Source organism: Mangifera indica, chromosome 1, assembly GCF_011075055.1.
Source record: "Mangifera indica cultivar Alphonso chromosome 1, CATAS_Mindica_2.1, whole genome shotgun sequence".
NCBI lineage: Eukaryota > Viridiplantae > Streptophyta > Magnoliopsida > Sapindales > Anacardiaceae > Mangifera > Mangifera indica.
The window spans coordinates 16,284,221-16,306,250 of NC_058137.1; the positions used below are offsets into that span (position 1 = coordinate 16,284,221).

Genomic DNA, 22,030 nt, shown 5'->3' on the forward strand with positions numbered 1-22,030 from the left:
AATTTTTATTACTGTTTTGTTATCGATTAATTCATTTTATATATTTGTATAGGGTCTTTGTCATGAAGGGCAACCGATCGGATCTCCTATTGCTTTAGATCCTTCACTAGAGGTACAAAAATTATTGTTGATATTATATTTTATATGAAATATCATTTACCATTTTGTCCTTTTCATGCATATAGGGAACCGACATTGATACATTATTGATTGAGGGTTGTCTCGATCGGAGGTATCATATTCGGGGAATATGGGGTCTCTTGAGCAGCACATGCGACCGTATATGCATTCATTCCCGCGTTATTAGACGCGATGAGTTTTTGGATAGCTTCTGGGAGGACTCCACGACGTGATTCCCTCGCTTTGTATCGAGCGATGGATGTCCCTCAGCAGGGATTGGGCTCCAATGACTATGAGGTGTTTATGTTACGTTTTTTTGAGTGTTTGACATTGTCACGGAACTACGATTTTTCCCGAGAGTCGTCTACCTCTATGCGTCGACGTTTAGCGTCGCAGTTGTATTTTCACTGTATCGAGTAGCTCACGGATGTATATTTAGTTACCTCGTTGTTTGTTTATCTTTCTTCATATGTTCGTATGTATATATTTATTGTATGTGCGTATGTGTACGATGTACTTTATCTGTCATTATATATAGATATGTATTTGATTTCATTTTATATGTGATTTGAGTGATGTATCGTAAAACGGTGAAATTCGAATTCTAAAAGTTGAAATACCCTAGAATGACAATAATCAAAAAATTCTTTGAAAATCTGAAAAATACAAGTCGATATATTGTAAAACGGTGAAATTTGAAAAAACAGAACTGAAATTCGAATTCTAAAAGTTGAAATACCCTAGAATGGCAATAATAAAAAAATTCTTCAAAAATCTGAAAAATAGGAGTTGATATATCGTAAAACGGTGAAATTCAAAAAAACAGAACTGAAATTTGAATTCTAAAAGTTGAAAAACCCTAGAATGGTAACAATCAAAAAATTCTTCAGAAATCTGAAAAATACGAGTCGATCTATCATAAAATGGTAAAATTCGAAAAAACAGAACTGAAATTCGAATTCTAAAAGTTGAAATACCCTAGAATGACAACAATCGAAAAATTCTTCGAAAATTTGAAAAATACGAGTCGATCTATCGTAAAACGGTAAAATTTGAAAAAACGGAACTAAAATTCGAATTCTAAAAGTTGAAATACCCTAGAATGACAACAATCGAAAAATTCTTCAGAAATCTGAAAAATACGAGTCGATCTATCGTAAATCGGTGAAATTCAAAAAAACAGAACTGAAATTCAAATTCTAAAAGTTGAAATACCTTAGAATGACAACAATCGAAAAATTCTTCGAAAATTTGAAAAATACGAGTCGATATCTCGTAAAATGGTGAAATTCAGAAAAACGGAACTGAAATTCGAATTCTAAAAATTGAAATATCCTAGAATGACAACAATAAAAAAATTCTTCAAAAATCTGAAAAATACGAGTCGATATCTCGTAAATGCCCCCCAAATTTTAATAACATTTCGTTTGACCTTTCAATTATTTATTCCTAAAATTTCATTGAGAAATTTATAATGCTTTTATAATGTTTAATATCATAATACCCCTAATTTTAATAAAATTTCATTTAACTCCTTCTAGTGAGTGAGGAGGTTTATATAAATGAAGAGAATGGTAATTTTGGTATTTTAGAAAAAGTCATGGGCATTTTTGCTTAGGAATAGTGAATTTGCGCATTTTTGCTTGAAAATAGTGACTTTGGGCATTTTTGCTTAGTAGGAGGGTATTTTGGCTATTTTTGATAATTTCCCTTTAATTAATTGCCTTTAAATTAACAGCTCTCAAAACCGTATTTTACTTCGATCGCATCAACTTTGTTTCAACACAGCTGAGAGGACAGATGGCGCCGCCGGCAGAAGGAGGAGCAGAAGGAGGAGGAGGCGGCGGCGAAGGACAGCCGCAGAGACAGCAACACGCGGGATTCGGCCAAACAGTAACTGGCATCATTAGAGTCGCCGTCTTCTGGTACTTCGCCTCCAAGTTCTTCTCTCCTAAACGACCTAGTGATCCCTCCCAGCCTCAGGTCTTCTCCACCAATCTTTTCCAGAGAGGAGAATACCTGGTACATCCTTAATTTCTTTCTGAATGATTGGTTTTAGCTTAGATCGAGATAAGCCAAAAGTAAGGATTTTTTGTGTTGAAGTTTGAAAAAAGATTTAAAGAAACTAAATTTTATTTAATTCGTGCTAAAATAAATTATTCAAATTTAATTTTTTTCACATGAACGTGGTCAGTTGCAGTTTACTGGGAGCTTGTGGTTATTTGTTGTCTTAGTTATGAGATTGTTCACCTTGTATGGTATAAGCAGTTGCATCTGGATGCTTTCTATTAGGGCTTGGTAAATATTAGTTTACATGTTAATGGCCTTGTGATGAGGGAATGCACACTATTTGGGCTGTTCTTTTGGCGTGGGAATTTGATTCTTCTCTAACCTTACGGAATATTTCTGTTAGGACAAGAAACATGGGCTTAGGTTGAAAGATCAGGCAACATAAGTGTTTGAATTGAACCCAAGTGGGGTTGTTTCTTTTCATCATCATCTCATTATAAGCATGAGATAATTATGTGCATAAAGGCATGTAAATATATATGATAAAGGGTTGAGATACAAGGTAGTCAAGAAGATGAAAGTTAAACGTGGTAGGAATTTACATATGACTAGATTTGAGGAGTGTTTAGTTGTTCTATTGATCTTTCAGTTGAGTGGATCATATGCTATATGTTGCTATGAATTGATGTTGACAATATGCTATTTCGTGTACTTATTTTAATTAATTATGCTATAGATCCATTCTAATTGTTTCTTTTTTTTTTTTTAATCAGGATATGTGGCTATACCTTTCAGAACATGAAAAATTCAACGACTTTGGTAATGAAAGTGCACTTGTTTGGCATGAAACTAATATCCCCTATGCCATTTGGGGAAAAGAAAGTACTCGAACTCTTTTTACAAAGTACTATTCAACTGAGGTACTTATCTGCCTCAATTTGAAGTTCAAACTTTTTAATTTTTAATGTTTTAAGTGCATAGAATACCATTGTCTTGCATATATCCATTCATGAGTGCAACTTTGCTAGGTACATAATGTTGGGAAATGTAATTATGATAATCTTATTTATTCGGTTTTGTTTGCTTTCTATTTATTATTATGAAGATAATTTTTCCACTTTCAGGCTTTGAAGCACAATGGGAGCCTCTATGCACATGTTTTCTTTGCACGCTCTGGATATCCTCCAGACCCTAATGATCCTGAGTATCAACATGATGCTACCTTTGGGAAGACTCATCGTAAGATTGTGTCTATAAATTTATTAGATTCTCTGTTTTTCATTTTTTGTAATATGCCAGGATGAGGTAAATTGCTAAATTTAAGAGATCTCTTCTTCTGTTGATTTCAGCTGTTGTGGTCTATTATCCCAAGTCAAGAGCAGATAAAAGGAGGAGTCTCCTGGGTAATTCCGAAGACTCCAAGGAGAGTGAAACATTGATTAAGGTTTGTTCTTGCTCATAAATTAGTCCATAAACTACTTCAAGGTGATGCATGGCTAATGAGCTTTAGCTGTCAGAAACTAAAATATGATTTGTGTATGTTTACAGTGTTACTTCTATTTGTCATCAAGCCTACTGAATTCTCAAATTGATCTATTTTTTTAGCATACGTTTGGAAGGCCCATTATTTAATATATTATTTGAATATTTCAAAGTAAGGTATGTGCCAGGTTAGCCTGGTAATTAGGACTGGTGGTTCAGATGCCTCGTTTCCATGGTAACGATACTGTGTCTCATTATCATGCCTTGTATTGAGAGATGTGCAATTCAACTTGCAAAGTGATTGGGTCATATTTTGGGAAACCTACTCGGGCATGATTGAACACTATGGGATATGATAACCAATTAAACTTTTAATTTCTTGTTTGCTCGTTTGTAGAATGCAATTTTACAGCAGATCAATCTATCTTCCTCTTGTACCAATTCTGTTTGATGCTTAACTTGTCTTACTATAAAAATCAATAAATCATGCGCAGTTCTTAAAGACCCACCTATTGTTGAGTGTTAGTCCTTGAGTTGGATAGACAAATTTGTGCCTTGCAAAATAATTTATATAATTTCATTTGAAAGCTGCACTTTCAAGCAATGTCCTAGAAAGTGATTTTTTGGAAATTGCAAAATTAAAATTTTATATATTGTTCTATGATAATTTGTTTGATGGTTTGTATTAAATTGTCATGCAAATTGCATAGGGGTATCCTCTTCTATGCATGAGAAGTTTATGGTTGACAGGCTTTTGTGGTTAATGGTTTGAACTAGATGGAATTGTCTCCTTCAAAGGTATATCATTATAAGCTGGAAAATTGAGCACTGATTTGGATAGAAGAAAAATAAGAAACTAAACAACATTCTAAATTGCATACAATGCAAACATGATATAGAAATTTTGACTTTTGAATATTCTTGATCTAACATATCATTTAAATGTTTAGGATACTTATAAATAATAAAGTCAGCATCATTAAACATTTAGAATTCTGAATCATTTAATTGTGATTTCTGTGTAATAAACTGCTGTACTGTATAAAATCTTCATGATTTATATTCAGTGTCAATGATGCAAAATGAGTGTATTGTCTTCTACATAATTCTTTTTCTTGTCTTATTTCTTTCTTATTTTTCGTTTTATGAGGCCATGATGACCTTACTGTAAATTCCTCTTGCTTCAGGTTGTTGATGATCATGCAGGTGATTCTAAGGATGATGGTCCTTTGGAATGGGTTTCATATTGGAAACCAAATGTCACAATTAATTTGGTTGATGATTTCACACGGTATGTACTAACAGCATCTAGTTTCTGTAGATTTTGTTAGTATAAGCCAGAGTATTGAGTTAAGCTATTAGAACACCTGACTTAGATGTTGAATGCATTGACCTGCATCCTTTTTGTTTATTAAAAAGGTGCTATATAATAATTTCTTCTAATGCTAAAAGGTGTGAGATATGTTGATTGAAGTGTCAATAATGTGGCATAATGTAACCGTTGCCCCTTGAAATTTACCCTGCGTGTTAAGCTATTTTATGAAAATTGCAATATTGAAATCGTGAAGTTTATGATGTTGTGTTTTCCAAATTTTTAAAGTTATGTGCAATTTTCTGTAGGTGAAGCTTGTTTCTCTATCTCAGTATTGGTCACTTGAAACCAACGATTGTGCAACAAATTTTCATCATTTATGAGATTAATTTACTTGTACAGAGAATCTTATCAAACTTCTGGGAAACGTTTATGATGTTTTTGCTTTTTGATTTTGGATAACAAGAGTGGTACACTATTATAGGCTTACAGATTTTACATTTTATGGTCTGAGAGCATTGTGACCCACACCTAGTATAGGTATTAGCTTGTCAGCTGCGTTCTTTTAACTTATTTTGAGATCTTCCTTAGGCCTGAATATTTCTAATCTTAGAGTGACATCTTGGTTCTTGTTTTTTGTGCATGTATTATGTAAAGACATCAGTTAGATTAACCTTTTTTATTTATTTATTTTTTTGAGTTGATTGTTGTTTCCTTAGTCCTATTGGTTCTTTTAACCTGTTTATATTGTTATAATAATAGAATTCCCACTGATTATCTGAGATCAATTTTCTGTTTCTGTTGTTGAAAATAACATGTGGTTAGTGGTTTAGGCATCTTTTATTTTATTTGAATATCTGGATTTTAAGAAATCAAATGTGTAAAGAACATTGAGTATAACTGAAGTAATGGAAATTGCCATTTGGATATTTCTGTGTATGTCTGTCTAGATGCTGACAATTTTTTTATTTTTATTTATGTCTCCCTTTTTCAATGCATTGAATAAAATTTAAAAAGGGCCATGGATTATATTAGTGATAATATGATATCTTCATTATGGTTACTGTATAGTCTGCTTGAATTAAATTGCATGTGTACTGACAATATGATATCTTCATTATGGTTACTGTATCTGTCTGTCTACGTCCTGCTTGCATGCTTCCTTTTGGTTTTCTTTTTCTTTTCCTTGTTGTGAAGGTTTTTGCAAATGTCCTGATTCTTGACAATTCTTTGCAGATACTCATCTAATTCTGTGCCACCAAACATTGCTCCGTGTATCCTTTAATCGTTTTCAATTTTGTCAGTTACATTTACTTTTTACTGGAAAAAGTCACATCCACTTTTCCATTTCCCTATCATGTTTGGAGTTTTTGGATGAAGCTTGTGTTATTACATTCTGTATGGCTTGATCAAACTTGACAAATATAGTAGGTCCGTCTTGCTCACCCCTTCTGAAATTCACTAGGTATACATTCCATATATGTGTGTGTGCGTGCTTGCTTTGTACCCTGATGATTAATAGTTCCATTTAAGGTTTTCTCTAGAAGCATGTTTGCAAATGCCAAACACCATCTAGAACTTGTGCTATGAATTTCGTTTGTCTTTGAAGCATGCAATGGAACACATTTTAATGTATATCTTTTCATGTGGTCCACCATTTGTTAATGTCACAATTTATCAAAATTTAAAAAAAAAAAAACACTGTATCTGTGTTGAAATAATTTTGTGCTTACTGCTTTACCTTTGAAGAAACCCCTCTGTGCTTCTTTCACATGCACAAATATATTTCTCCACTGGACTTTATGTTAGTATATAATTTTGGGTCCACTTTGTGTTATTTTCTTGAGTAAATGTGCAAACAACTTCATTAAAAAGAAAACTTGATTTTGCTAGACAAAAGACAGTGAAATGTTATCGAAGCTAGGTTTCCATGAATTGACAACACTTTGAAAGCATTTTCTTCTTGAGTTGAGGTTAATGTCCTTGCCCAAAAATAATGGAAATGACTTAGGAAATTAAAAGGTTGGTTGATAACAATTTTTTTTGTTAATAATTGGCAGCTAACTCAGTCATTTTTTTCAGCCAACACTGATTTGTTGATTAAGATTTTAGCAAAACTTTTAACACTGCTAGAATTACTTATTTTGTCCCTTGTTCCTATCATTAGTCTTGTAGAGAAAGATACTTTCATTTTCACCTTCACCATCTTGATTTTGCTTGTCTCTTTTTACTGAGTTAACTAACTATAGCCTACTTGATATATCTTTGTCTCTTGTGGTGTGACTTTAAATATTGAATTTAAACCATGTGCAGGGTAGTTGTGTCCCCTACAAATTGCTAATCATTTTGCCCCTCTGTCAAGCCGTTTAGGGTGTTGCAATCCTTTTCAAAAAAAAAAAAAAAATCACATTATGAGTGTTTAGGGTGTTGCAATTCTTTTTCAGAAAAAAAAAATCACATAGTGAAGGATGTCAAGTTTCAATATTATGATAATCAAGTCTGCTTAAGAGCTCAATAATTATTAGTTCATGCCAAAGTAATCAATTTGTAGTAAATTGATCTATTCAGCTTTACTATAATTGTTATATCACTAGATTGTGGATTCTTAGCTGTTGAACAGCTTCTAAAACTAACATATGTGTAGACTCTGGCATGAATGTGACATTTTTAAATGTAAATGGGGATGTCAGCTAAGATATCGGGAGTCTGTTTCTAGTAATCTGTCTTTATATCTGCTGTGGAGTTTATGATATCTCAGTTGTACCTTTGAGTTTCTTGACTTCAGATTGCAGACTTGAATGTTGAACCAAGTACCGGGAATTACTTCCCAACCATTTTCTTCAATGAGTTTTGGTTACTCAGAGATAAGTTGATCCCACTCAATGACACAGTGACAGAATTGCCGCTTAATTTGGAGGTGGGTCCTATAGGCATGACAAAGTGGCAACTATTTCTGCAAATGGATCAGTCATTTCAGATTCATCGAAGTTATGGAAGCATGGTTGAAGGCGAGGCTGATGAACTGAAGGTAACACAAAATCTTCTCTGCTGATAGATTTCTTACAAGAAACATTTTTTTAATTAAAAAATAGAGGAAAAATCAAAACTTTAATGAAAGAGTGAGCAGGAGTCATCCTGTTCTCATAGAACTTATATTAAAGAATAATAAAACACGTTTGGAAAATAACAAAATGAATTGCCTGTCTGCCATCTCTAGTTCAATTCATCATATGGTTATAACTTTGATGATTATTTAAAACCTCTCAAATTATAAGGGAAAAGGATACAAATTTTCTGTTACTGATCCCAGTACAGTCAGGTGGCTGGTCTGTTTATATTTCTTCTGATAAATTAATAATTTGGTAATTTTTCAGAGGGTGTTCTTAGAAGGAAATCCTTATCTCCTGGTGATCACGATGATTGTTTCATTGCTGCATTCTGTGTTTGACTTCTTAGCATTCAAGAATGGTATAAATTTCACTGTTATCTGACACTTCTATTTCTATTCATTGAGGGATTGTGTGAAGCATCCTGTGTGGTGTAAATGTAATTATTTTCTTTGCAGATATCCAATTTTGGAATAAAAATAAGTCTATGGAGGGACTTTCTGCAAAATCTGTGATTGTGAACTTCATATGTCAGCTCATTGTATTCCTATATCTGCTTGACAATGACACTTCCTGGATGATACTTGCAAGTTCTGGAGTTGGTTGCTGCATTGAGTTTTGGAAGATAGGGAAAGCTATGCACATAGAGGTATTGCTTCTTCATTAAATTATGAGATTAAAAATTAGGGTACAAATAAAATTTATTTTAGTATGGATTTTTTTTCTTGTGAAGGATGATGTACACACATTATTATTAAAATATTTTTATGTTTGTGTGATCTTTATGTCTGTGTTTGTATGTAATATTTTTTCACATTTTAGGGTTATATAAGTTGTATTGCAACTTCTTTTTTATGATAAGAAACTGAAAAAAATAAGTGCTTTATAAATTGGTTAAGTATATACAAAGCAGAAAACAAGCTGTGTATATGTTTATTCTAAATTTATGTTTATGTTTGCTTTTCATGTGTAAAATGGTAACATGCATACTGCAACTTGTTGAATTCCAGCTCATAGATTTGAATTGTATTCCTTTCGTTGTATTTGTTTTGGGCTAGGAGCAAATATGTGGACAAGCTAAATACTCAAATTTTGATACAATATTTAATTAAATTTTTCTATTATAGATACTAAATTGTATGTGTGTTATTCTTTTCCTTCTCAGTCACCCCATTTCATGAGTATGCAAGCTGACTAGCCCCATTATTTCTTATGCTAGATATTTGTGTAAATATATCAACTTGTTTTGACATACGCCATTGACTCTGCTTATATTATTCGTCTGACTTATTCATCTGCATTATTGACGCTTCTCCTACCTTGTGGACATACATGTGGGGTAAAAAAAAATTAACTTTGTTATCTGTTTATCTTTCTGACACCATGTTTGATGTGCATACGTGGCATACTGTGTTTCATCTCATGATGTTGATAGTTTTTGCCGGCTGTTTGCTGGGAATACTTGGGTAATATTGGAGAAAAATAATTTTAATGCATTGAATTTTGCTATATTTTCTTTTGTTTCCGTGTATTGCCATCTGTATATCTGCATGACATTTTCTTAGATATAAAACAAAAACCATGTGTATGCATCATCTTCTTTAATTTTTATCTTGTTGATACTGCTACTACTGGCTAATATCTTTGCAACATAAACTAATAAATGAAGTTTAATTTTGTACTACTTTCTACTTTCTACTTTGTTCTCCAGATTGATAGAAGTGGAAAGATACCTATGCTGAGGTTCCGGGATCGTGAGTCATATGCAGGGAATAAGACTAAGGAATACGATGATCTGGCAATGAAATATTTGTCTGGCGTGCTTTTCTTCCTGGTTATATGTTCCTCTATTTATTCACTCATGTATGAGCGCCATAGGAGTTGGTATTCTTGGATTCTTTCCTCACTTACAAGCTGTGTGTACATGTTTGGTGAGCTACCTTTTCATAGTGTTTTTTCTGATATTATTGCTCTCCTTCCTAAGTTCTCATCATTTGGAAAATTCTGTTAAGATATTTATGTGCTTACTTGCCATATATATATATATATATTTCTTCTATATCTTGTTAAATTGGCGATTTTGCACCCTTCTAAAGTCTGCATAGTCTTGTGCTGCAGGTTTCATTATGATGTGCCCCCAACTTTTCATTAATTATAAGCTAAAGTCTGTGGCACACCTACCCTGGAGACAAATGACATACAAATTCCTGAACACCATCATTGATGATCTCTTTGCCTTTGTCATAAAAATGCCAATGCTACATCGGCTTTCTGTCTTCCGTGATGGTGAGATATAACAGTGTACCTTTCATTTTGTTTTTTTGGGGTCTTAAACTGTTAAATATTTTTTCTAAACAAGGCTTAGGAATGAAATGCCTTTTTTTTTTTTGTCTGATAAGTAGGAATGAAATGGTTTGGTCCTCGCTGTTGAGGGTATTATATGCTAACTATAGAAGTCAGTCAATTTTATTTTACAATACTATGTTCATATGGTGACTTAATCAGAGTTCTCTTTTTTGACATTATCAATGAACTGGCTTAGGAGAAATTAGTAAACAAACCACAATTTTTTGAAGCTGCATTGATGACTTGATCGGAGTCCTCTCTTTTGGCATACAATTTTTTGGCATGTTAACTCGAGCTTGGCTCAAAGAATGGCGTTAAATCACATAACTTGTATATTTATCAATTATCCTCTACATTCAAAGTTTTAGGGGTGTAAATTCAAGGTTTTAAACTTTTAGGGGTTTATTGGTCTTATACTTGAGTCTAGTCGTGAGTTCACCAAGCCATGCAATAGTAAGCTTGAGCTTGGCTCGACAATAATTGAGCTAAGCCATGAGTAGCTCGCAAGTGGCTTAGCTTGTTTGTAGCCCTACTTGGAGGTCATTCTAACTGTTCCAGAGCATGACTTTGCTGTAATGGGTACTTGCTAGTCTTGTCTTATCAATCTTTACTGTCTGATCAGTCAGTCTAAGTTGTCTCAGTTACTAGTGTCTTTGGTGTCTCTTGATGTATTGGATTTTAGTGCTTAGAAACTCCCACCTCTTGTATGTGACATAACTGTCATGCATTATCATAAAATTCCTTACTGATTGTTGCAATATTCTGATAACATGGAAATTGTATCATTAATTATTCAATCTCTTGTGATCCTAATTTGGCCTATTATGTGTCCCTTTTTGCAGATATTATATTTTTGATATATCTATACCAGCGGTGGATGTATCCAGTAGACAGATCACGTGTAAATGAATTTGGTTTTGGTGGTGACGAGGATAAGCCTTCTGATGGTGCAGTAACAGATGTGTCGAAAGAGGATGAGAAGAAAACCAATTGACCACAATAACAAGCTGACATCAACAAACAAGATTTTGCTAAGAAATGCAGATGAGCAGGCAATGTTTTGGTTATATTTCAGCTCATGTGATGTAAAATTTAATTAGGTGGTATGACTTGTTTCGTTTTTGTTTTAGATAATCACATTATGAGAATACTTTAATAGTGTTTTGTTGTAGGCTATAGGCCTTATTCCATACCTCCGTTTTTGTGTGAAGAATTTGTATGAATCGCTTGCATAACTAACTGTTTGAACTGTCATTGAGGATTCAGTTACTGGGCAGTTCTTAAAACACAGTGGTTTGGAGGAATTTAGCTGGCGGGTTCTTATATTGTTTTTATTACATTTGGTTTTAATTAATTTTTTAAATATCGGTTATGCAAAATTTAGTTGTGTACTTTTTCACCTTTGTACTTTCTCAACGGAATTAAGCAGGCGGGTTCTCATAACCACATCCTTATAAGGTAATTGTATCCTAAATCTTTGAACTACCCTAGTAGGTATTAGTCCCAATCTTTCTATAGTACCACTAGCAAGAAAACTATGGTTGCGCCATAATCTATCAAAGCATATAAAGGAGTGTTAAGATAGAGTAACTAACAAGTCACTGCTATTGGTTGGGACACTATACTAACTACTGGGGCAGGGATTGGGTCAACTATCATCTTCCTCACAAACATCTCAGATCTCAAAACCCGATCCAAGGCCTTATTATAATCTCTTGGAGGGTGATCTACCATAACCACATATTTAGCAATAATGGGGTTCAAGTTTAGGATAAATTTTCCGTTCGCGCTTGACTTGAACTCATTAATCTCAAAACGTGTATGGCCAAAGAATTAAATCGTGTGGCATAGTCCTTTGTAGATTTTGACCTTTGCCAAAGGAATAGGAACTCTTGAGCTTTAGCAATGATCGTGCCAGCTGCTTTATACTTATTATTAAGCATCTCCCTAAATTAAGCATAATTTAATCTAGAGACGTCATTCAATTCTGTTGTTATCCTTCACCAAACCCTAGCATCAGAGCAGAATAGGTAGGTGGCATAGATGATATTTTCCTTGTCTGTCATGGTGAACAGAAACATAACACTTTCAACGACCTCAATCCATTCCTTAGTTGTTGTAGGATCATTCATACCAACAAACTTCCATGGCTGGTGCATTCTTAGTAGGTTATAGATTGGGTGCAACTACATCTTTCTAATGGCCAATTCTTTTTCTCTTAGATCAGGTGGTCCTTTAGTCTCACCATGTGTCAGTGGTTCTTTAGTCTCACCATGTGTCGGTGGTCCTTCATTGACACATTCTCTTCTTTAGAAGCATTTTGATGCTCTCTCAATACTTCGTGGATAATATTTTAGATGTCTTCAACACCCAATGTAGGGGTGGTAATCCCCAAGTTTTGTGCCTTAAATGGGTTATCTTTTGGAGGGTTCCTAGCAACCTATGCTCTCCTCATTCTTAATCTGTGAAAAACCCACATTAAATATGATATGATCATGCTAAATTGTAGTAATTTAAATTCTACTTATAATAATAAGTTGGTGTAGGCGATCAATGTGGCATGTGGGACTCATTTTCCAGTACACATAATTCAATCGGGGGGAGCATGTATTGTTTTCAAGTTAAGCAGATAGGGTGCCCCAAAATCTGAGCTTTGATACTAACTATAACAACCTACCTTAAAAGTCCTATCTTTTGGGTAAAGTGTTATTAAAATCTATCATGTATAAATAGGTTAATCAAAATTAATCCATAAACACTATATCAACATGCAATAATCTCATATCTAAATAATCTATCAAATTCTTTGTTATAAACAAAAAATGAAAACTACTATTTAGAACCATAAATAGTCCATAAACTAGAAAATAAAATAAAATCTTAATTATTATATTATCAAAGTTCGTCAATCAGGCTATCTATGCCTATATGTCCATCTTTCGCATGACACTCTATCACTAAGTCGTTGTCTTACCATTGTCATCACCTCTAATCCTATCATTTATAAAATGTAAAGGAAGCGAGTATGCATAAAACTTAAAAGTACAGATGATCTACCTTACAATCTCAAGTCTCAATCTATCCATTTCCTCTACTATCTAGGTTATCTTTATCTTGATGTTGATCTTAGGTTGTCGATATATAACCCGAATCTTAAGGAATCAATTTACCCACTCCAATGACCACTCTTTAGGTAATCTCTTTTAGTCTGAGTTGTCCAATCACACATCACCATTTGAATAGTCTTGGCTAAATCAATCGATAAACCCCCAATCAATAGACTATCTAAGTCTTGGTAAGTTTTGAACTTCCTCTAATCAATAGATTATCTACGTCTTAGAAAGTCCTAACCTATTGATAGACCTTTAATCTTGACAATTGTGTATCTTTCAATCTGAGGATACCAATCATCGGACTTTTCCCTATCTAAAAGTATGCTTAGGTCACGAGTACTCCCTTACTAGCTTAATAATCTCAATCTCTATGTCCTATATGTATCAAATAATCTCAAATCTTAGTGGGATATCTAGTCCTTATCGATACCTAGTCTTTTAGAATACTTTCAGACTTATCTCTAGTCCAATCTATTCTCTACGTGGGATTTACTCTCTCCTTGATCATATCTACTCTCTTCCCTCAAGTATCTAACCCCTTAGTGTTAGGGTAGATGCCCTAGAGCTAATTGATTTGACATTTGTAATTGAATAAAAGGATTTATAGTTTTTCAGTTCATATGTTTGTCTATTATATGATTGTGCAAATAACATATCTTTAGAATGGTAGAATTGTGACAAAGGGATCAGAAGACTGATCGTGGGAACTCTATGCATATATTAGATGACCATTATAAAAATGTCCACAATACCAACATTACAATGACCAAGGGTACATGTAATGGTAATGAGATTATCATAGTGTTGAACGATCCTATCGAAAGATGGTGATAGTTCTCAAGTATCAAAATTATTTGCTGATGACTTGGTATAACACAAAGATGCATGTTGTAGATGTGTTCATCAGACTAACCCTACTAGAGGATATTCATATGGATGGTTGCTCTAGTGTCTATGTAACAAATCCTTTAAACACCACGAGTGCATGTGATCCTTTTGAGGTTGTCAGACCGTCTCATGTAAGGATTGATATGGTTTGACACTATCCAAAGTATTGTTGTAATAGAGGTATCATAAAGTTAGTGAACAACCATATTGTGAGATACATGAAGACCATGATTGATTAATAAAGGATTCGTCACTCTTGAGCATAAGAAAAGACATTTTATATGAAAATACTAAAAGACATTTATGACTGCTTGAATTTAGACCATAGTGAAATGAGGTTGTAGCCTAATTGTGACACCTTAGGTATGCTTGAGAGACATTTTGGGTATTTACAAAATTTGTTTAATTATTTAGTTGATGAATTTGATGGTTAAAAAAAAAAAAAGATTAGATAAATATTAAAAGCAGTTAATTCACGTTTTGCATAATATGGGAAAAATGCTAGTGTTTTCCTTATTTAAGTTTAAATAAAATACAGAGAGGGATAAGTAATTGGGGATTTTCCTTTTCTATTTGTTAATTTAGAAAGAGAAAAGAGAGCAGAGAGTAGAGAGCAAATTTTGAAGAATTTTTTGGAGACCAAGTTTGCATCAAATCATCTTACTAGAGAAAAGGTAAGTAGAATTTGTTTTCTTATGGCAATAATTGAATAAAATTTTAAGATTTGATTATATTAATAGGGATTGATTGATATTAAATAAAGATGATTCTCCCAGATATGAGTATTTAATAGAAAAATGTTTTGTTTATTCGTGAAATTACAGTACAAGTCATACGAAAGATAAAAACTTCTGTTAGAATATGTTGCAATGTTTATTGTGTTAGAAATTTTTTTTTAGAAATTGTGTATATTAAATGTTATAGAAATCTGTGTAATGAGGTTTTTCTTTTTATGGGAATTAATGCTTGGATTCGGATTTTGAGCTCGTTGGAAGAATTGAGTTATTGCGATGTGAAAGAGAGAAAAAAATTTGTTGTGATGTTGGTTGAAGAAAATGGCAGCTACAGAAATGTTATATGGGAATTAATTTTTGGTTTGAGAACTTGAGTTGCTGGGAGAGTTGGTGTGATGTGAAAAAGGAAAAAAAAATTGTTGTGATGTTGGTTGAAGAAAATGGCAGCTGTAGAAATGTTATCTGGGAATTGATTTTTGGTTTAGGAACTTGAGTTGTTGGGAGAGTTGGCGTGATGTGAAAGAAAGAAAAAAAAGAAAAGGAAAAAAAAAACATAATTAAAGGTTGTGACAGCGGTGGACGAAAATGGCAGTTGTTGAAAGATTTTTTAACATATTTATGAGTTTAGCTTTTGTTGTCAAACGACACAATCGTCTAGTTATAGATTTTATATCAGAGTGTGTTTTTAATATTGCAAATGAATTATAAACAATATTACGAATATTTGTGTTATTTTGTAACACAATCTTGTATGAATTTGTGATTATATAATTTATGATAGAATATGTATGCAAAAAAATTATTTTTATACACACTTGTCTATAAAAGGATGCATGATTATACATTTATTCGATTTTATTAAATAATTTTTAATTAAGAATTCTTATTTAAAAGGATGGTATGATTATCAAATCAAATTTTTATAAGAATGTGATTAAACTTAGGACTAAATATAGAATATTGTGTGACCTATGATTAGAATGATAGGACAGAGAGTCCCAAGATTGAGAGAATGATTAATCACCTATGTCATACAATGATTTGAGATAGAAGGTTGTATTGAGAAGATACTTGTGATATAAGCTATGCACCATTGAGAGGACACATAGTCCATAATATGCACCCATTTGGAGGGGCCATAGAGATTGATTCATATGTACCATGGACTATGATAGCTATGAGAGAGAAGTCACATGGCTAGGGTGTCGAATCCTTGATACAACTTAGATCGATTGGCATTGAGAAATGAAATAAATTGAAATGACAATTATTCTTAGAAAAACAAGAATTATGAAAGATTAAATATGAGATAAATGAAAATTCAGAAAGATTGATTAATAAAATAGGATAAAGATTTTTACATATTGAGTGATTTATCACTCACTCGTTTTATATTTAGTCTTGCAGGTATGAAATGAGCTTGTGACAGACTACAGGGTAGCTGATCAGTTGTGGAGGCATAGAAATTTGGAATCTCTTTTATGCTATTTAATAAAATTATCTCGAGTTTGATATGCGAAACTTAAACACACTATTTAATTGTTTGTTTTAAATTTTAACATGGTTTTATGTTATTTTATTGTTGGTTTTCAGTTAATACTTGGTTTGTTTATTTGGTTTCCGCATGAATTATTTATGAATTTCAAGTAAATGAGGCTTTGGATTTATTTTTAATTTTAATTTTTCTCTCTCTCAATTTCAATTAAAATTTCTTTCAAAGGATATGCCCTTTGAGGTGGGGTGTTTCACTAATCCATGTAAGTCATTAATGTGTATCAGCTCATATCGAGGGACTATTGAGATAGACACATTTCTATGTCTCAACCTTAAGAGATATCAGTTGACAAAAAGATTGAATTACACGTAACTGTAATGTTGTAAAAGCTTATAGAGATGTTTACTGACGCTTTGTCATCCAGGTGGCCATGACGCCTTGCTAGAGGCCAATCTCAGTCTATGTTTGAATTCGACCTAAATTTAGACACTACCAATTCTATAGAAAGATTAAGAGGTTGATACGAATCAAGAGGTAAGGATCGTTTAACGACAATCTTGAGATCTTGAAAAGAGAGAAACATATGGATGTATTTTGACTGGAATCATTTGGTGTGCATAGTGCCACATGGGATCGTACAAATGCATTGCATGGTTTTGGCTAGACTTAGGAGTCCAACCAAGCAAGGCCAAATGATGGATGAGAGTTAATTAGCTGAGTTAACTCGTGGGTAAAGTGTTTAAGTTAAACAAAGATTTTTCAAAGTTCTTGCTTGATAGAAAGTTTAGGTTGAGTTGAAATCTTAATTTAATTAGGATTCTTATGTATTAAAACTTTCAATAAGTTCAAAGTCCTTGTTTGATAGAAAGTTTAGATTGAATTGAAATCCTAATTTCATTAAGATTTCTAATTTCATTAGGATTCCTATGCATTAAAACTTTTAGTAAATTAAGAGTCTTAATTTAATAGGAACTATTTTACACCTTATCACTTAAGTAGTTAGAGTCCTAACTAACTTAGAATTTATGCAAACCTTATAAATAAAGGTATTTAGTTTTGTTGAGTTGTACATATTAGGATAAGATTTCTTTAAAATAGAATTAGGTAATTGTATCATGTTAAAATAGGCATGTATTAATAGTCCTTCCTAAATTAGGTTTTTAATCTCCTATATAATGGTTGTAATTCCTTCTTATGAAATATTGAGAATTACACACTTATTCTTTTGTTTTTCATGGCATCAGAGCCTATATTAGGCTTTTAAAAATTTTCCAGCGATCCTAATCCATTCTCTTGTGAATCCACGTTGTTTTCCGACTGTTTTCTTTGACCACCACGTTCCTGTCCTTTTCTAGTGGTTGTGCTTACACCATTGTGATTGAAATGATTGCATTGACAAACCTTTAGAAAAAGTGTCACCGTTTGCCATCGTACACTCCTCCATGCACCATTAGCACTCTTGGTAGCCTCCCTCATCGATTTGTTTCTTTGATGAGCATGCGATGACACTGCCTCTCCCAACTAACTTATAAGACACTAGCGAGTCAATCTGTGGTGACCCCACTATCATCGATCATTGAAATCTTCTACACACGCCAAAAATTTCCTCCTAGGATCATATTCTTTGATTTATTGTATCGATGTATGTAGGCCTACACTGTTAGCACTATCATCTTCAGCCAGCATAGGTGCATCTTTTCTGGCTAGTCAAGCTCTTGTTTGTCGCAAAAATTCTTTGTCATCATCAAAAAACAATTTATCAGATTTTTCCTTCTCTCCAGGCTATGTTCGTTATTCCAACCTCATCTCCAGGTACTTTTCCTTAGCGTTCCTCAATTTTTGATTGATTTCACTATCTTGATTAGTTAATATGGTTATTGAGAGTTCCAAATATGGATCCTTCTTGTTTCTCTCTCTTCTAGTTATTACAACCAAAAAATTAATGGGAAGTTCCAACTACACCTCCTAGGCTACTTTAGTTGAATTGCAGTGTATAGGATAAGGCCTCAAGGATCATTTAATTACCTAGGTTGACAATATTGAAGTGGATAAGTTGTAATGGAAGAAAACATATGCTTTGTCATGTAGTTTGCTCTCGAATACGATCGATCCTCAACTCTATCTTATATATAAGGCCTACAAAACTTGCTTTGAGATATAGACTTAGGCCAAACGCCTTTACACTAATGACATCTAGAGACTTTATTCTATTGTGTCTTCCCTTGTCAGTCTAAAGTAATAAGAAATGGGTATGTTTGAGTTTCTTGGTCGAATAGCCTCCTTGAAAGTAGAATTCAATTCATTGATACCTATTAACAAAACTATCACAAAAGAGTTGACTCAGCGGGATAAATTCTTTATGTTATTCACCCTTACTATTATTAATTCGAATCTTGCCTCAGTTCAGGATTAGATTCTATCCAGTGTTACTGTTTCCACTCTAGATGATGTGTTTGTTCGACTGCTCTAGGTCTCTACCAATAACATAAGATCTGGATCTACAACCCTGATTCCTCTGCCTTGGCTTCCAATTCTTAACATAATCTAAGTGCTCGAAGAAACAAAAGGGGTAGACCTAGATGTAGTTACTATAACCGGTGAGGGCATACTAAGGAGAAATATTATAAATTACATGGCAGAATGAAAATATTACATAGGCCCAGTTAAATGATCTTTCAAGTCAACTTGAAATGTCTACAAACCAATCTTCTCAACCCTTCTTGACTCTTACAAGTATTGATTATGAAGAATATCTACAACTTCAGGCTGTCAAATAGTCATCTCAATCTTTGGTTGTCTCTCTCATTTATTCTGGTAATTTAGTTACCTGTCTCACTTAATCTTCTAACTTGAGACTCTGGGTCTTGGATTCTAGTGCATCTGATCACATATCTGGTAACTCTAAATTATTTTCTCATTTATCTTATTTCATATCTTTACCCTCTGTCACTCTAGTTGATGGTACACAAGTTTTGGCTAAAGTTGTGGGCTTTACCCAGTCACTACCTTTTTTACCTTTAAGATTTGTTCTTTATTTTCCTCATTGTCCTTTTAATCTTGTATCTATTACCAAACTTACACGCACCTTGAATTGTTCAATTACTTTTACTAAAAACTTTGTTGTTATACAAAACCATGGTTTAGGATAGACGATTGGCACACGACTTGAGTCACGGGGACTTTATCACCTTTGTTTGCCTTTTTCTATAGCCTGTACTGCTATTGAGTCTCTAGCCATGCTTCACAACTGGTTGCCACACCTAAGTTTATCCAAGCTTTAAAAAATGATTCCTCGATCTAGTACGTCTATCGTCTTTTCAATGTGATTCTTGTCAACTTAGGAAGCAATCTTGTTCTTCATTCCCAAAACGTGTCAATAATAGAGCTAAGTCCCTATTTGAGTTAGTTCATTCCGATGTGTGAGGACCTAGTCGAGTTAAGTCTGTTTTAGATTTTCGTTATTTATGGCTTTTATTAATGATTTTTCAAGGTGCACTTGACTATTTTTAATGAAAGACTAGTCTGAGTAATTTTTTATATTCCAATCTTTTTGTGCTGAAATTAAGACTCAGTTTAATAAATCTATTCGTAGTTTGCATAGTGATAATGCTTGTGAATATTTGTCTATTTCTTTCGCTAACTTTATGTCTTCACAAGGTATTATCCATCAAACATCATATGCTTACACTCCTTAGCAAAATGGGGTTACTGAGTGCAAAAATAGGCATCTTTTTGAGATTACCCACACTATGATTCTATATGCCTATGCTCCTTTACATTTTTGGGCAAATGTAGTCCTCACAACTTGTTTCCTTATCAATTGAATGTGTTCCTCAGTTTTACAAAATCAAGTTCCTTACTTTATCCTTTTTTTGATTCCGTGTTGTTTTCTCTTTCTCTACGAGTCTTTGGTTACACCTGTTTTGTTCATAATCTATCTGCTAGCCATGATAAACTGTTTGCTTGGTTTATTAAGTGTATCTTCCTAGGTTACTTCTTACTTCAGAAGGGTTACAAATGTTATTATCCCTTTACATGTCGTTATTTTATTTCTACAAATGTTACCTTTTTTGAGTTGTTTCCTTACTTCTCTTCTCCATTTGAACCATCTTTTGTCACAGACATCTTACCTATACCTACTTTGATCCCTCTTTTTGAGCCAACACCTCTGTCTGATCTATTATCTAGTTTACTGCATGTTCTTACTATACACTTGTCTAGTCTTACTGTTTGTACTAATATTGTTCTTCTTGCTCTTGATGCTAGTACTTCTATTGCTTCAAATGCCATTCCTGACTTTCTTCTTGCACCAGCGTTTGCACCTTCCACGGGCATATTTCCTTATGATTAGTTTCCTATTGCCATAAGAAAAGGTATAAGGTATTCTTGTAACCCTTATCTTGTTTATAATTTTCTAAGCTATCATCACTTATCCTTACCATATTATGCTTTTGTGTCTACTTTATCTTTTGTTTCTATTCTTAATTCTATCTGTAAGGCACTTACTAATCCTAAATGACGACAGGTTACGGTTGATGAGATAGTTGCCTTATATCATAATAGTACTTGGGATCTGGTTTTGTTGCCCCTAGAATAGTCTATTATTGGTTGTCATTGGGTTTACACTGTTAAGGTTGGGCTCGATGGTCAGGTTGATCGCCTTAAGGCTCGTCTAGTTGCCAAAGGTTGTAGTTAAGTCTATGGTTTGGATTATCATGATACTTTTTCTTCGGTAGCCAAGATGTCCTCATTCAGTTGTTTCAATTAGATATTAAAAATGTCTTTCTTCATAGCGAGTTGTAAGAGGAGATATATATAGAGCAACCGTTTGGCTTTGTTGCTCAGAGGGAGTTTGGATTGGTTTGTAAACTTCGACTCTCCCTATATGGCCTAAAACAATCTTCATAAACCTAATTTAAACATTTTAGCATGTTATTCAGGAGTTTTGAATGATTCATAGTGAATCAGATCATTCTGTATTTTATAGTCATACATCACGAAAAGAGTGTATTTATCTTGTTATTTATGTAGATGATATTGTTATCACTGGTAATGATTAGAAGAGTATCGATCAATTAAAGAAGCATTTATTTAGTCATTTCCAGACCAAAAACTTAAAACTACTTAGATACTTCCTTAGGATAGAAGTTGCTCAGTCTAAATCGGGTATAGTCATATCTAAAAAAAAAGTATGCCTTAGATATCTTGAAAGAGATAAGGATGTTGGATTGAAAACCCATTGATTATCCTATGGATCCTCATACTAGACCTATGCCAAGATAGGGGGAGCCATTCGTAAATCTTAGGAGTTATCAGAGGTTAGTAGGCAAGCTCAACTATCTTACTATCATAAGACCATATATCTTCTTCTCAATTAGTGTTGTCAGTCAGTTCCTACAATCTCTGTCTAACTATTCAATTCT

The 22,030-nt window shown here is 33.3% G+C and overlaps 1 protein-coding gene across 1 annotated transcript; it reads left to right on the forward strand.

Moving 5' to 3' along the window:
• The first annotated feature begins 1,856 nt into the window (after positions 1–1,856).
• On the forward strand, positions 1,857–11,756 carry LOC123221835 (cleft lip and palate transmembrane protein 1 homolog). Its single transcript, XM_044644758.1, has 12 exons — positions 1,857–2,142; positions 2,904–3,050; positions 3,255–3,369; positions 3,480–3,574; positions 4,800–4,903; positions 6,161–6,198; positions 7,717–7,952; positions 8,299–8,392; positions 8,490–8,680; positions 9,743–9,962; positions 10,150–10,317; positions 11,220–11,756. The coding sequence occupies exons 1-12, from the start codon at positions 1,921–1,923 to the stop codon at positions 11,369–11,371; spliced, it is 1,782 nt and encodes a 593-aa protein (XP_044500693.1). The 5' UTR covers positions 1,857–1,920; the 3' UTR covers positions 11,372–11,756.
• Positions 11,757–22,030: the final 10,274 nt, after the last annotated feature.